Here is a 15,779-nt window from a genome sequence, read left to right on the forward strand (position 1 = left end):
GACATCATTAGTCTACGTTTCAAGTAAAAGTCTCATATCTCTTCCCAAAGATATGTCATCCCAAAAGTTCGAGAGTCCAATGTTGAGTAAGCTTTGATTTGAATGATAGCAAATTTCATCAAGAAATCACACCCCCGGCCATTGCTCATTTCCTTGAAACTCAACGCCTAAGTGTGAAATGAGTTACTTGCAACCTCAATTTGTAGAGTACATGATCAAAGGTGTTTTGTGGTCCGACTTACTAAATTTGAAAAGTGAATGTGGACCCGCAAAGTTTTTTTTTTTTTTTTTTTTTTGAAGAATCCCAATCATTACTTAAAAGACAACAAACTATTGCATTCAAAAAAAAAAAGAAAAGAAAAGAAAAAGTTCACAGCACTAAATTTAATAGGAAGACGACAAAATAATAACGTGTATAAAGTAATTTAGCTTTGGATAGAGAATACAATAGGAGAGTCGCGCTCTTGATCTCTTCTACAATGTAAAAGAATTCGTAAAAATCAGAAATGGAGTTAATTTATAAAACATACGAGACTTGTATCATTACGGTCTGTTCTTGATTGATTCTAATTTAACTTTTTAATTAAGATTTGTAAAAAGCCAAAAGTTGAAAGATAAAATAGTTAAGAACCACATATAACTTAGGATGAGAAAGTAAAAGCAAATTCAAGAATTCAGTTAAAAACGAGCTCTATATACAATACATGATATAGTTATAATTTAAGAAAAAAGCATAAAAAAACGATTCTGATCTACACAACTCATGTATGTATTGAACTGAACATACATTCTTTTCTTTGAAAATGTATCGCCTCAACGCATATGAAACAAATGTTGTTATACAAATACTTTGCTGTTATACGGTACATTATATTGAAGCAAGTAGTACAAATTTTGTATGCATGATTAAAACAAATTTATTTAATTTCTACCCAATTAATTTCTTTATACGAAATATTAGTATTACGGCTCGTGTTGGAAAGTATATATTATGAATAATGTAAAAAGTACAAATTAAATTATTACGCGTCTTGACTATCGAACCCAGTATCGTAGCTGAGCCAGCTATCCAGTTCATTAATTCCTGTATTACAACCAGAGTTTACACTTGACAACATTAGTACGACTCTCACGTAATCTAGCATACCAACCGAGAACTGTTATCCAGTATATATGTCCATTTTCAGGATAAAATCCACTGTAGATCAAGGAGAACAATCTTAAATCTTCTATCTCAGCCGCCATGATGAACTCCAACATGGACGTGGTTAACAGCCTTACTGAAATCGATAGTTTCAACCCAAATGTTCAAGAATTGCTGTCTTTGACTACCCATGTGGGATTTTCTGATCATAATCGTCAACAATCTCAAATCCCATTTAGTTTCAGTAATGATACATCCCATAATCCTAATGCCAGCCATCATCACCATCTTCAAGTTCCACTAGATTTTGAGTCAGCAGCTCAATTCTTTCCTCAAGGGGGTGTTCCAATCAGCCATGGATGCAACGATAGTAACTCATTGTCTGAACCAGACTATCTGGCTAATTCGTCTTCTCGTGGTTCTGCAAGTGCCGGAATTCCTGTAAACAAGCCTAAAGGAACTTATGTACGTAATTCTTATTTCTTAGACGGCTTCTTTCCAAGTAATGTTTCTTGTGCTAACTTTAAATTTACTTGATCTTTCTTCATCTTAAGATGATTTTTTCTGCAAATTAAATTTTTTGCGTTGCGGTTATTGATAGAACTATGGGGAAAAAAAGCGAAAAAGAAGTAATGGTAAGGAAACGGAGAAGCCAAAAGAAGTTGTTCATGTACGAGCAAAGAGAGGCCAAGCAACTGATAGTCACAGCCTGGCCGAAAGGGTTAGTACTGTAATAGTATCTCATATGTATGATTATTGGTTTGCTTCATTCTACATCAATCTGGAAACACAAAGAATATTTCTTTATTCTTTGCAACAGGTAATATATCTCAGATGTTGTACTAGATTATGATCTATCCCAAAACGTTTTGATGAGTTCATTAACCCTATCTTAAAAAAAAGGGGTAGAGAATCAAGTTAATAATGGGGTTTTTTTCCATCTGCTCTATAGATGCGAAGAGAGAAAATAAACCAGAAGCTCAGATGTTTGCAAGATCTAGTACCAGGATGTTACAAGGTAAGTACGTTCGACATATTTATTTTGCAGTTCCTCAATTGCAAGCTAATAATTCTCCTCAAATTTTCTGTATTTAATTCATTTTGATGCATCCCTTTATAAGGTTGCAAAGTAGTATAATCTAGCCTAATCTTCATTGAGTCCCTTATTCTCCTCTCTTCAGTTATGAACTCCACCTTTTCTTCTGTTTTTCTTTTAACTGATATCATTCATCAATGGTTGCAGTCTATGGGAATGGCAGTCATGTTGGATGTAATAATCAATTATGTCCGCTCTTTGCAAAATCAGATTGATGTATGTTGTTTCCTTTAAAGAAAACCAACATACTGTACTTTGTTTTTTTAAACCTCATTACTCGCTTCTTTGTTGATCTATTCTTGTCTTTCTCTCAGTTTCTCTCCATGAAACTGTCTGCAGCAAGTCTATTTTATGACTTCAACTCGTTGGACATGGATGCCGTACCTCCAACCCAAGCATGTGCTAATTTCCCAGTACGTTGAGTCTTTGTCAATTTTCAATTGAATCTTCTGATACTTTTGCTCTCAAAATTTCCGGCAGGCCTGGTTATTATGTGTAGTTGTCTTTAAAAAAATAATAATAAAGAGAAAGGAAAAAAGGAGAAAAGAGCTATACTCTACTCAATTGCTACTTGTGAAAGGAGCTTATTTTAAACTAGATAACATTTGTTTGTCAGTGAGTTTCATTTTCATGCCATTGATGAGGAATGGCTTGTTCTTTAGGGACCTCCTGGGTGTGAAGCGCAAGGACTAGAGAAAATGGTGGGAGAAGGATATGGTGAACTTCCTCAGTTTCATACCTCTTGGCCTCTTTGACTTAATTAACTTGCAATGAAATAATGTATCTTTGTAGTGTTTGATCCTGTAGATCGTTGTTACCGAGTGATCTTTTTTCCCTGATTCCACACTTATTGTGACCCCCAATCCTTATACTTGTAGTGATTGAAAACCCCATACAATAATGCTTTAACTATCGAATGTAGTGTTTCACCTTTGTTTGTTTTCTTCATATTTTTACCACCAAATTGTGTGTAAAATCAGCTAGGGAACATCCATGTATGAATCTGCAGCACAGCTATATGATACGAAGCTTTATAATCTAGCCCTGGAGTTATTTTTTTTTCTTGCACTGTTTATAGTCAATTAGGGTAGTTTTGATCATTAAACTGCTGACCACAGAATCTAAAAGACACGATTTGTCCAAAGACTAGGGTCACCTGAGACCTGACAGCTTGACAAAACTTGTGATAACCTTAATGTTCTATGTCGTACCAATTGATCCAGACAGTTTGCTTAGAAGCAAAATCCTTTTCAAATCCAGGGAGAGCGAGTTATCATGAATAGGTGATATCCGTTGTTGTAATGAATCTTCCATTATTAGATTAGAGAAAATGACATCTGCACAATTGATCCCTATGTAGAGCCAGAGTGATCACTTAATTATGGAAGATGAACTATTGATCGTTAGTGTTTCGGAAAGGTACATTCCATCTTTTATATGATGTGATGTATCGAATGGAAGCAGTGCCGATTGGCCCAATTGATCAATAACACCAGGAATATATAATTGGTCATAGAAGCAAAATTACAAGTTCTTCATCCCCGTTCCTGTTCTGTGTTAAAATCCGCAGATAAATCGACTAGTAGAACAAGACGATCATCAACTGCTGTATAAGCAGATTGAAGGAGCTTCAATGATACCGTTGTTGCAGCAGATTTTTCATACAGATGCACAAAAAAAATACCCGTCAAACGCATGAGAAAATAAAAAATGCTAAATTTTTTTTTTCTTTTTTCTTTTACCTTCCATCCCTCCCTACACTCTTCCCACCCGAACTCTGAAGTTGACAGTAAAAAACTTTTTTTTTTCTAATTTGACTGTTGGACCAATTCCAGTGATTAAAGTTGATTGTTACCCCTAAGACAATGTGTTATTTTGCCGGCAATTAATCAGTCTTTCTACTGTTTCTATCCGAAAAAAATATGTTAAGAAAGGGACCGTGACTGTTTTATGAATAGTTGCCATGAAAAGGAGTGGAAGGAGATAGAGCGAGGAATTGGCGGGCAAATGCCAAATGGGAGAATGAAGGTTGAGAGAGAACATCATGGCAGACTTTAGCTGAGAAGAGTCGTGAGCCTTGCAATTTAATGCGCGGCAAGGACTTTTAACGGAGCTTCCAAATTCCAATAATCTATTCTAGGCTGGGCCGTGAGAGAGAGGACACGTGCTGGACAATGGGGACAGTAATAGTAGCATCCACCATTGGTTATGGACTTTTCAAACCTCCATTGTTGCAATAAGATATTGATTATTATTTCATTAATAATTGGAAGCATAAAACTCCAAAACGAATTGCTGTACAACTTCATGGTGTTGTTGACTAACAATGACCAAAAAAAAATGTGGAAGCGGGCAACTTCCAACTTCTTGTTAATTAGCTATGGCGATGGCGGAGATACGTGTGTATTCAACTCTTGGATAACACCAAAAAAAAAAAAACTTTTGGATATCACAAAACCAACCATGCATGTTACCTAAATAGAAAATTTCATAGCTAACTAGCTGAGTACATTTTGGATTGTGAAATGTTACGTGAGTATATATGCGCAATTGGTTATCCCAATTTTATGCTTCATTTAGATCCAAATTTAAGCAACTCTTATAGAGTTCAACTCTTTTTTTTTTTTGATATATTTGAAATATGAATTAACATTTTTTGCAATGATAATGTAATGGTTTTTTTTTTACACTAATAGCAATGAATGTATGATACACGTGCATGATTCGAATTCAAATTTGAATTCACGTTATGTAGCATATGATTTAAACCTGATGGTATAAAAAAAGAATTGTAAATGAACACTTCTCTCGTTTGACCAACAAAAAATGCTGCATGACAAAAAAGGAACAATCATGCCTATTCTTGATCATACTTCTTAGCTTTAGACCCCATTTGGGGGCTGCGTTGCTTTTACGAAAAAACACTTTTAACCATTAAAAATACTTTTTGGGGTGCTTGGTAATTAATTTCCTGTAATTTAAATGCTAAAAGTACTTCTTAATGTTTAACAACTAATTTCCCGTTTGACAATTTATATGTGTTGTAGGGAGGGTTTTATCAGAATACTTATAACTCCTCGTTCTATTTGTATAACTCCTCATTCTATATCTATATGTGTTGTAAGGAGGGTTTTATCAAAATACTTATAACTCCTTATTCTATTTTTAGGATGGTTAAATCAGAATACTTATAACTCTTCATTCTTTTTTTTTATATATAGAAATTTAAATTTTTTTAATTGTTATATATCATTTCATGTTTTTTGAATTTAAAAGTAGGAAGTGGTCCACTTATATTGGAATTTGATTTGAAATCTATAAATGTAAGGGTACATAAATAGGAAAATCACTAACCCTACTAAAAGTAAAAAAGTAAATAACAATATTTTACTCTTCAACTTAGTAATCCTAACTAAAATAGCAAATTATATAGAAAACAAAAAGAAAATAATATTCATTGGTCATGGATTTAAAATATCAATAATGGTACCATTTGTAAATCCTAGATTATGAAATCACTAAATAGAAAAAAAAGTACTACTAGCCTAGAAAAACAAATTATAAATTTAAAGTGTTTAGGAGAATGGTCAAGGGAAAAGAATAGGAAATTGGGTGGCAAAAACAGAAAGTTACAGGTTAGCTATAGGCGAGAGAAAGAGAATAGCAAGGAATTAAAGAGTAGTGGAAAAAGTCGAATAAGAAAGGTAAACTACTACAAGATTGGACAAAGAGAGGGGAGAAAAAAAAATGGATTGTAAGGATATGACAGGAAGGATGACACCATAGTAAGATATTTAAAAGTCATAGAAGGCAACGGATAACCAATTAGCAAGTAAGAGATCATGGAAAAGGTGATAGTTTTTAATACATTTGAAAATTTTAAAAACACATCTTACAAATATTATTTTAAATCTATATTAAAATTTATGAAGAACATTATTCTATAAACACTCAACAATTTTAGGATTACAAGATGAAGAGAAAAATTTTATAAAATTGAGGAAAATGAATTAGTTATACTTTATATTTTTAATGTTAAAATTTTTTATATATAGGTATAGCATGATATATTGATAAATAAGTTTACAATTACACTATCATGTAAATCGTTATAAATTAAATTATTTTATTCAAATTGTTATCATATATTGACAGATAATAGGCTAACAAAATTTGGTTTCAACTTATTTAAGATATTAAAATTAAGAAAATCCATTTTGTACTTACGAAATAAATATTTTTTTAACATGTTACGCAAACACTTCTTTAAACTTTTTTACCTTTTTCATATACTTTATCCTATACTGTAATAAATAAATATTGTTTTGAATTAAAATATAAATCCATGCATATCACGGGTCAAGATGCTAGTTTAAAAGTACTTTTGTAATAAGTACTTGTGCCAGAAGTGTAATTTTTAAGATTCAAAGGTCCTCGCGATGAATGTTAATTAAAAAAAAAATGGACATTTGGTGAACACGTATCGTGCACGTGACATGAATGCGGCGGCAAAGGTGTTGGAACTTGGGAGCTGGCAGCTATATCGTAACGCCCAAAAATACACAAGAAGAAAATGGAAGGAAAGCCCACCAAAATTGATTCTCAAAATATCCAAAGTCCAAAAGGCCACAATCACGGACAAACACGAAAATGTCACATTCGACCTTTCCCACCTCCTCACGTGCTCTGGCTCCATGGTGCAATGTTCACCGGCGATCACCCAATTCTCCGTTCAGCTTCCGGCGGCATCTCCGGCTTCCACCACTAAAGTCAACTCCCATTCTGGCTAAAAGGGTCTCAAAATCTGTTGCAATCTTGGACTTCAAAGGTGGCAAAGGGTACTTAAAATTTTTTAACCTCCTTTGAGTGAAGTGAGGCCATGAGGGTGCTTTCTATTAAACTCTTTCTGAAATAGGATACCAATTTGGACTCTTTTTCATTTTTAATAATAAGAAAAAATGGGATTTGAAAATCCAATTTTTTTTTATGCTGCCAAATTTTTTAGCTATCAGAATGGTGACTAATGTACGAGGTGGATTGGTATTCTTAATCTTTTTCTTTCGCTTTGTTCTTGCTTGCGATTTTTTGAAACTTAGGAAGGGAAAGTTTCTTTTGTTTTACAAGTTTATTGAAACTCTTTAGGAAGGTTGAATTTGGTGGACTTTGTTGTTTGTGAAAAAGGATTCATCTTTTTGCTTATTTGTTTGTTTTATGCCGTGCTAGTGTTTATCTGATGAATATTAGACTGGGTAGTGAACATCTCTCTATATGGGTTGGAAAATGCAGAGCGTAATTCAACGGTTCAGATTTAGCCTTTTTGGAAATGGACCACTCTTGATAAATTGTGTACTCGCTTCCTAAGAAGATGCAATGCTATTGTGGTTGTCTACAGCATGTGGTTTAGGATTTAGATTTTATTGTAGCTGTCGTGTGATTGTGGACAATACACCTTTTGCTTATGTTAACCAGCAGTATGTTTATATCTTGGCAGAATGGGTGGGTTCCATGAAGTTGAGCTCAAAGTCAGAGATTATGAGTTGGATCAGTATGGTGTTGTCAATAATGCCGTTTATGCAAGTTATTGCCAGCATGGTGAGACTTTTTTCACGACTTCATGATTAGCTTGATTGTCTTGTAGCCTACGATTTTCGTCATGAATGCAAATTATCTGAACTTAAAGAATTGGCTTTTCAACTTTTGTTGTTCGTAAGTTCGGCTGAGAACATCTTTCTAGGACATGCCAGCAAACTTTACCTTTTTTGTTGAGGGGTTAGAGCAAATGTTGATATCCGTAAATTTTGATTACCTGAAGCAAAAGCTCTAGCGGGAAATCTTATTACAGATTGCTATATCTACCACTAGATGCATTTGGTTCCTCTTCTTTTCTTCAAGCGCTTCCTTATCTGTGTTGCGCTGCTTCCTCTTGTAAAAGTTTTAGCATTTTGATGATACACACTCGTTAAAGTAGCTAAAAGTTTTTAGTATGTTAACTTATCCATTGCTAGTAGATTATTTAGGAATTAGGACCATAAGCAAGAAGAAAGTCTTGTCATCCTCAACCTGTTTTGAAATTTAGATAAATGAAGTTCAAGCTTTAGAAGTGGATGTCTAGCGATGAGGTATAAACTTTGTTGTCTTAGTTGTGGTTACAACCACATATCACTTGCAGTTCTGCTTTTCTTTGGTTTTACAAATGCAAGTGCTATATACTCTGCATAGCACCTCAATAATTTTGATATACTTTTCAGACATGGTCTGACTATCATCCAACAAAAACTAATCTTTCGTGCCTTCTTAATGATCACTCATACTGCCTGATGAGTGTGTTTAAATGACTGCAACAGCATAGAGATGAAAAGATGAGACTTTCCTTCTCACATAGATTAAACTGATCAGGGATATGGTTTTTCAGGCATGACATTTACAGTGAGACAGTGAACCATCATTCTGCTAAATAAACTGCCATTTGTACCAAATACCTTGAACTGGCCAGAAAAAATAAATGAAAATGTAGTACTAAGTGCTTGATTGAGTTACATGGTGTTACCATGATTGGATAAGATATATAGAGACAATTTTTTGTGTGCTTTGAATGGGTGACTTCCCATCATAGTTCTCCAAAAAACTCTTATTTTACTTTCGTAACTTAAACAGGCCGTCACGAACTTCTGGAGAGGATCGGTGTAAAAGCTGATGCAGTTGCACGCACTGGTGATTCATTAGCATTGTCAGAACTGACCCTCAAGTTTCTTGCACCTTTACGTGTAGGTATTCCATTCTGCATCTTTTTCGCTAAGCATTTCACGCTTCTTATTATTGATCAGTAATTGTTGGGTCCATTGTCATCCCGAAATCTGAAGTCATCTCTCAAACACGATCGCCCACATCAGTGAAGATAATTGTGCACTGACTTTTCTTAAACTCCATATATTGAAGTGCTGTTTTATTGCTGGACAGTAATCAAATTAGTCTGAATTGGTTAATGTGATTTAAAGGCTGAAATTAAAAAGGAAAAAAAGATAAATATTTACGTGGAAAGGTTGATTTCTCAGATTTTGATATAGGGGGACCCCTTACAGCACCAGCATGAATGTATTTGTTGGACATTTTTCAAGTTGTAAACGAGTTTTGCGCTTAAAATAAAGTAGTTAGAGAAGTGGACGAGGAGCGACTAACACTATGTTGTGCTTCAGTTAGCGGAGCTTAGGAGGACTGCTGAGACTCATTGCTAGCTTAGGATGTGATACCAGTTCTCATGCTTTTGTCTATTTGATCAGAGTGGAGACAAGTTTGTTGTGAAGGTTAGGGTATCTGACTCTTCAGCTGCTCGGTTGTTCTTTGAACACTTCATCTTCAAGCTGCCAAATGAAGAGGTTCAGATTTTGTCTTTAAGCTTTAATTGTACTTATCAAGGATTCATCGTGTTAAAACTTGTCTATTCGTTTTTCCAGCCCATATTGGAGGCTAAAGCCACGGCTGTTTGGCTTGACAAAAGCTACCGTCCTGTTCGCATTCCTGCAGAGGTCAGATCGAAGTTCAACCTATTTCTTCGCCATGGAGAGTCCAACTAATACTCATCTAACATCTTATGACGGATCATTTTAGTTGAAGACCTTGCACTGTCGTGGTTCCCCTGTTTCGCTTTGCTCAGCTTCACATTATTCCACCTATTCTTTTTGCTTCCTTTTCTGATGTGAGGATAACAGACTATACTTGGACATAGCTTGTAAAGTCTGGAATGCCATGCAATCTGAATTGGGTTACACCGAGACAAGTGCTTCCTTAATGTACTCAAAGATGAGGAAGGATATGGAATTTAAAACTTCTTAAGAGTCTCGTGTTCCTTTTTTTTTCCCCCCATGGGTTAAATAGAGCTGCGGATTTCCCTTGTGCGGATTCATTGCCAGACTTTTTGGATTTTATACTGGTTTAAGAATGATTGGAGTACATCAGTTTGGCAACAGAAAGTTACAGATTATGCCGATATCTAACATGGGTTTTACGGCCACTCTCGCTTTGATGTTCTCCATGCTTAGTTGGAATCAATCTGCTCTCCAGATGTGCGAAACAAATCGTTGCTGGCTAAGTAGAAAATAGGTGATGGACAAAATTTTGCGAGTGTGCTGGAGAGAAAACAATGACCACCATAAGGTCCAGGTGAACATATGTAATGCTAGATCATTCTTGTTAATCGAGAGTAGATGCTACTGCACATAAAACCAGTAATCTGGCAATTCATCAATTTCTTCCTGAGTTGTGAAGTGCAGAAAATATTCGTTGCGACTTATCTAACTCAATTTAGTCTAATTCTAAGAATACAGAAATCTACGAGAACTGCCATTGGTGCAGTAGACCAAGCCTAGCCTTTAATTATGATCCTTTGCATTTGTGCACCAGGTAAATAAATCGTATTCTTCCGTATAAATCGTCATGTTTGTTAATACATTGTGTTGTAATGGAAATTATGCAGTGATTTGAGAAAGGCATCTAGCATGAAATCTGAACTGCATTAAAATGATTAGTTAAATCCACTGGTTGCACTTTTTCTTCTTTTTGGACTTCCCGCTGCAGAGCAAAGAACCAAGACCAAATAAACTTCCACTGCCCTTGGAAATGCAAGCATGTGAAATGTTGAGTACGGGACTAACTCTAACTCCACTTTCATAATTCTTTCTTGAAGGACTTCTGTATGCTCGATGTGAGTAAAAATAATGACCGGAGGATGATGGTACAGATGAATCTATTCGCTTGTTCCATGGTGGCCGATCTTTCTGGGAATGCTGCTTCTTCAGAACCTTTGGTACCCCTGATGCTGTTGGATTGGGAGCAGAACCAGTTGAATTGCTCCGTGAGAGAAAATGTAAGGATCGGATTAAGGTGCTACTTCTACTGCTATTTAAATTCAAACTGCTGCTTCTTCGGAACTGCCAAAAAGGTTTGGATGATGGCTTCTTTTCTTCTTCTGTTTCTTCATCAGATTCAGTTTCAGGGTTGATGGACAATAGCTCCTTCAAACTCTTTTTCTTTGTATCTAAATTCAGGGCTGTATCTGCATTGTCAGTGGCTGAACTTGTAGCTGCAGCTGAGAAGTTAAAGGCCGTATCTTTTCGATAACATGACGAAATTGGCTTAGATCGATAAATTTCTTTAGAGGCTGTTTCTTCACCAGGCTTGATGGTTGTGATTTTCTTGACTTCTGTAGGAATGATCTTGCCATTTGCAAACAACTCATCTGCAGATGAAAGCAGCCCCTGTGAGAAGCTTTGACTGATGCTGAAATTGAAATCAATGGATTCCAAAAGTAATGCATCAGATCGATGTTGGTAGCGTTCGCGTGGAATTGGATCTGTTTCCCTAAGATCATGAGAAAATGAGATTCTTGGACTTACAACAGGACTTGAAACTTCTGAGCATACATCAACTGCCATACCCCTAATATTCTTTTTACGATGAGAAATTCTTATAGGAAAGGGAGCATATATAGGGCTGGTAAAGCACAAGATCCGAGAGGACGAACAAGAATGTTATGCAGTTAGATTTTATGGTCAAAAGTGCAAAAGAGAAAGAATTGATATGACCGGAATAAGAGCCAGCTTTTGCTTTTCATGTTAAGATTAGATCAGTGGAAAAGATTCCAATAGAGGAAGAGAGAATAAAGTGTGTCATCAGGAGACATGACTCATTTCACAGTGGGGTAGCAGTGAAACTTGCATTATGCCAAATGATTCTGAGAGAAGTAAAAACAGATCACATTGCCAAGGAAAAGTGAAAGAATTTGCGCACCGAAAGGCTATGGAAGGAAATCTCCCTATAGGGTTCCCTAGGAAAGCTTTTGAAAATGGAAGGAAAGAAATACTCTATGAGTATTGATAAAGAGATTTTCACCCCCTAGCTCTCAAGGTTCAAGGCATTATATACTAGAATGGAACAGACAGATTACAAGGATGGAATTTTGCAGGCGTATGAAAACTAGGAAGCACTATTTAACTTTGGTTTTCTGGTCAGGTGTCAGGATATACACCTCGAGTCCCAACAAGAAAAGTTTAATTTTATATGCACATTTGTTTTCATTTATCATCCTCTGTCTGGATAGTTATGGGAAAGTTGGTAAATTATTGTATGCGTAGCCCTAAAAAATATACCATCTTTGCTTTTCACTACTCTCTACATTACACTCTTTTTGGAATCCAAGTTCCGATATACTCCTCTAGTGGTTGCAACTTGCAATGAAGAAGATCAGAAAAGATTATGCATTAAAATTTTATAGTACAATGCACTCCAGATTCATACATTTCTCATCAAATTTGACACTTTTTTTTTTTGTTTACGAGCATATGATTTTGTTGAAAGATATTGTTGATGAACATAGACAATGGTGGTGCCTATGTTTGATTTGTGTTGTACAGCACTAGAAAATTGAGAACATTTAACAGCCTGTTGTCTGGCAGCATTATTGCATCTATAACGTCCGATGACTAGGTGCCAAACTTTCACTTAGATTTCAAAGTAGCATGAAGAGCAAAGCTATGAAAGAGAATTTTGAGAGCGACATTGTTCAAGTTTTAGAGGGCAGGCAATCGTACTTTTATGACTTTAAAGAAAAAAAAAGAAAGAGCTTGGTCTATAAGATGAGATGATAAGAAGATTAGAACACAAATGTCACTTTACACTTCTTATATGAATGCAGATTTTTTTTTTTTTTGTCAACTTCAAGATTGCAATAATTGATGATAGAAGTGACGGAAACTAGACAACAACTAGACACACTACATGATTTATACTATATTATGCTCATTTCCTAAATGGACTAGAAAATCTTTCAAGAAAATGAACAATTTACTCTGACGGCCCTTTTTATCATTCCTGAGCGCATTTATTTGTTGGTGCCGGGTGCTGGACCAATCATATGACACAATGTCCTTTTAGACGCAATCCGCATCTCCCACCAAGGTTTAATTACAAATTTCAAAGTGCCACTCAACCATTCGACCGTCCAACGGCTCTCCTATCGTTTCAGGGGTAAAAAACGAAAAAAAACGACCGTCCACAAGCCTTGGCCGTAGGTGCGGGTCCGAACCCGCCTGTATTTCTTTTTTGAAAAATTGTTCAAACATTTTATAAGATGACTTTTTTCGTCCTTCACTTTTAAAAATATAATTTTACATTTCTTACAAATTCACATTGTCCAAATTTGGTCCCTACTTAAGTTTCTGACTAATTTTTTGCCGGAATCCATCACGCGACTTGCACGTGATCATATTTTAAGGGCAAAATTATCAAATCAAATTTTATATAATTCAATTCATAATTCCTCACATTTCACAAAATAAATTTTTTTGTTCCTTACATTTCACAAAATAATTTTTTCATCCTTCACATTTTTTAAAATGAATTTTTTATTTTTTATTGATCATGTGTGTAAATAATTTTTTTTAAATTCATGTATATATCTATTTAATTTCACCTAAATAGTACGAATAGCATGTGAAATCAGATAGAGATATATTACATACTATTCGTACTGCTCAAATGAAATCAAGTAGATATATACATGGGTTTAAAAAAATTGTTAGTTTTTCACTTATATTCATTTTCTTTTACTCGAAATTTGAAAATAAAGAAGATATTTAATCCTAAATATTAACGAGTGTTTATATCGAATTAAATTTGGACAGAAAAAATAAACAAAAGAAAAATATGACAAAAAGAAATAAATGATTGGCACTTTCAAGTTTTAAAACACTTACAAGGCAAGCAATTCAACTGTTGGTCTTAAAAGTGTCGAGTAGAAATTTCAAATTTAAACTGAAAGTTGTTAACACAATTATAGAATTCGAATTAGGACCCATTAATTATATGACCTTATTATACAACTCAATAAATAAATTATTATCAAAGGAGAAAAATCACAAATATTGAATAGGTTCAAATGGTGAAATCATATAAATATATACATGGGTTTCAAACAAAATTATTAGTTTTAAGCCTCTATATATATTTATTGAATAGCATGTATATAACTACGATTAGCATGTTTAGATGAAATCCAATAGAGATAAATTACATGATATTCATACTGTCCAGGTAAAATCAAATAAACATTTACGTGGGGTTTATAGAAAAAAAAACTATTCATACACATGATCAATGAGGGATGAAAAAATTCATTTTGAAAAATGTAAAGGATGAAAAATTTTATTTTGTGAAATGTAAGGGACGAAAAAATTTATTTTATAAAATGTGAGGGATTATGAATTGAATTCTATAAAATTTGATTTGATAATTTTGCCCTTAAATTATGATCACGTGCAAGTCACGTGTTGGATTCCGGCAAAAAATTGGTCGGAAACCTAAGTAAGAACCAAATTTGATCAATATGAATTTGTAAAGGACGTAAAATTACACTTTTAAAAGTGAGGGACGAAAAAAGTCATCTTGTAAAATGTGAGGGACGTTTTGAACGATTTCCCTTCTTTTTTTTATCGAAATCGATAAATAACCTACACATACACCCATCTAATTTAAACACACGCAGGAGTTAATCGAAAAACGGCCCGAAAGCAATCTAAGGGGGATCCACAAAGAATCACTATTCAACCAATTGGTAACTGAACAGGGTTCCTGTGGACTTTAAACCTAGAGTAAAAACCCCATGATCTTTCGATGTGGGATAGGATACCCTAAGCCCCCCTCCCCCGCACGAACACTCTCACCAACTGAATGGTTTGTTTGTTTTTTATCGAAATTGATAAATAACCCACACATACACACCCACCTAATTTAAACACACGCAGGAGTTAATCGAATAACGGCTTGAAAACAATCTAAGGAGGACCCACAAAAAACCACTATTCAGCCAATTGGTAACTGAATAGAGTTCCTGTGGACCTTAAACTTAGAGTAAATACCCCACGATCTTTCGATGTGAGATAGAACCTTGCCTGTATTTCGTAGTTTAGGATTTCCCGGTAACTTTTATAAGTGGATGTAATTGTATTTGTTTTAGAATTAAAAATGAGTCGAGTTGAATCGAATTTTAATTTAATTAAAGTTGAATTATAATTTAAATTTGACAAGTTTTCAATATAAAACTCGAGTTCAAAATTTGACTTCGAATCTATTTGAGTTTAAAAAAATTAAAAATAATTTATTTTATTTTTGAAAATAAATGAAATAATCATTTCTCCTTAAAAAATAATAAAAATATTAGAAATTTTGAATCGATTCATAAATTAACGAGTTAATTTTCTTTATAATTAATTTGAGTTCGATAATTTAACTTAATCAACTCGAACTCGATTCGAATTCGATGGAACCGAGTGTGAGCTTCATTCGTTCCCAAGTTCCCCACCCTAACCTACCTGGCCCGGAGGTAGCTGGGTTCCCTTTGGATCTTCATTGGTTCCGTCCACGGTTGCACGAAAGAAATGCGATTAGAAGTCATCCCCGAAAAGGAATCGCATTTGGCAATTGTTTAAGTCGGAACTCGGAATTGTGATAACAAGAATACGTGTCCGAGCCTGACATATTGACAGGTAG

The 15,779-nt window shown here is 34.6% G+C and overlaps 3 protein-coding genes across 4 annotated transcripts; 2 read left to right on the plus strand and 1 right to left on the minus strand.

The window, feature by feature from the left end:
- Positions 1-1,162: 1,162 nt before the first annotated feature.
- On the plus strand, positions 1,163-3,281 carry LOC113717708 (transcription factor BEE 3). 2 transcript variants are annotated; one of them, XM_027242504.2, is made up of 6 exons: positions 1,163-1,609; positions 1,746-1,865; positions 2,097-2,162; positions 2,388-2,456; positions 2,580-2,653; positions 2,903-3,188. In XM_027242504.2, the coding sequence occupies exons 1-6, from the start codon at positions 1,244-1,246 to the stop codon at positions 2,931-2,933; spliced, it is 726 nt and encodes a 241-aa protein (XP_027098305.1). In that variant the 5' UTR covers positions 1,163-1,243; the 3' UTR covers positions 2,934-3,188. The 2 variants fall into 2 exon arrangements, with proteins under 2 accessions (XP_027098305.1, XP_027098304.1); XM_027242503.2 differs by having other exon boundaries at positions 1,167-1,609; positions 2,555-2,653; positions 2,903-3,281.
- A 3,520-nt stretch (positions 3,282-6,801) lies between these two features.
- Positions 6,802-10,148, plus strand: LOC113719697 (acyl-acyl carrier protein thioesterase ATL3, chloroplastic-like). Its single transcript, XM_027244981.2, has 5 exons — positions 6,802-7,078; positions 7,732-7,832; positions 8,895-9,004; positions 9,518-9,613; positions 9,692-10,148. Exons 1-5 carry the CDS (start codon positions 6,891-6,893, stop codon positions 9,809-9,811), a joined length of 615 nt encoding a protein of 204 aa, XP_027100782.1. The 5' UTR covers positions 6,802-6,890; the 3' UTR covers positions 9,812-10,148.
- A 490-nt stretch (positions 10,149-10,638) lies between these two features.
- On the minus strand, positions 10,639-11,668 carry LOC140021549 (uncharacterized). Its single transcript, XM_072072646.1, has one exon. It carries the CDS (start codon positions 11,666-11,668, stop codon positions 10,763-10,765), a length of 906 nt encoding a protein of 301 aa, XP_071928747.1. The 3' UTR covers positions 10,639-10,762.
- Positions 11,669-15,779: the final 4,111 nt, after the last annotated feature.

The sequence above is a fragment of the Coffea arabica genome, chromosome 11e (assembly GCF_036785885.1).
Source record: "Coffea arabica cultivar ET-39 chromosome 11e, Coffea Arabica ET-39 HiFi, whole genome shotgun sequence".
In the NCBI taxonomy this organism is placed as follows: domain Eukaryota; kingdom Viridiplantae; phylum Streptophyta; class Magnoliopsida; order Gentianales; family Rubiaceae; genus Coffea; species Coffea arabica.

Excerpts from the sequence above, each read along its gene's own strand:
- LOC113719697 (XM_027244981.2), top strand. The coding sequence starts at position 6,891 with ATGTCACATTCGACCTTTCCCACCTCCTCACGTGCTCTGGCTCCATGG. Across the intron at positions 7,079-7,731 it reads GACTTCAAAGGTGGCAAAGG|AATGGGTGGGTTCCATGAAG; the intron begins GTACTTAAAATT and ends ATATCTTGGCAG. Across the intron at positions 9,005-9,517 it reads AGTTTCTTGCACCTTTACGT|AGTGGAGACAAGTTTGTTGT; the intron begins GTAGGTATTCCA and ends CTATTTGATCAG.
- LOC113717708 (XM_027242503.2), top strand. The coding sequence starts at position 1,244 with ATGATGAACTCCAACATGGACGTGGTTAACAGCCTTACTGAAATCGAT. Across the intron at positions 1,610-1,745 it reads ACAAGCCTAAAGGAACTTAT|AACTATGGGGAAAAAAAGCG; the intron begins GTACGTAATTCT and ends GGTTATTGATAG. Across the intron at positions 2,654-2,902 it reads AAGCATGTGCTAATTTCCCA|GGACCTCCTGGGTGTGAAGC; the intron begins GTACGTTGAGTC and ends CTTGTTCTTTAG.
- LOC140021549 (XM_072072646.1), bottom strand. The coding sequence starts at position 11,668 with ATGGCAGTTGATGTATGCTCAGAAGTTTCAAGTCCTGTTGTAAGTCCA.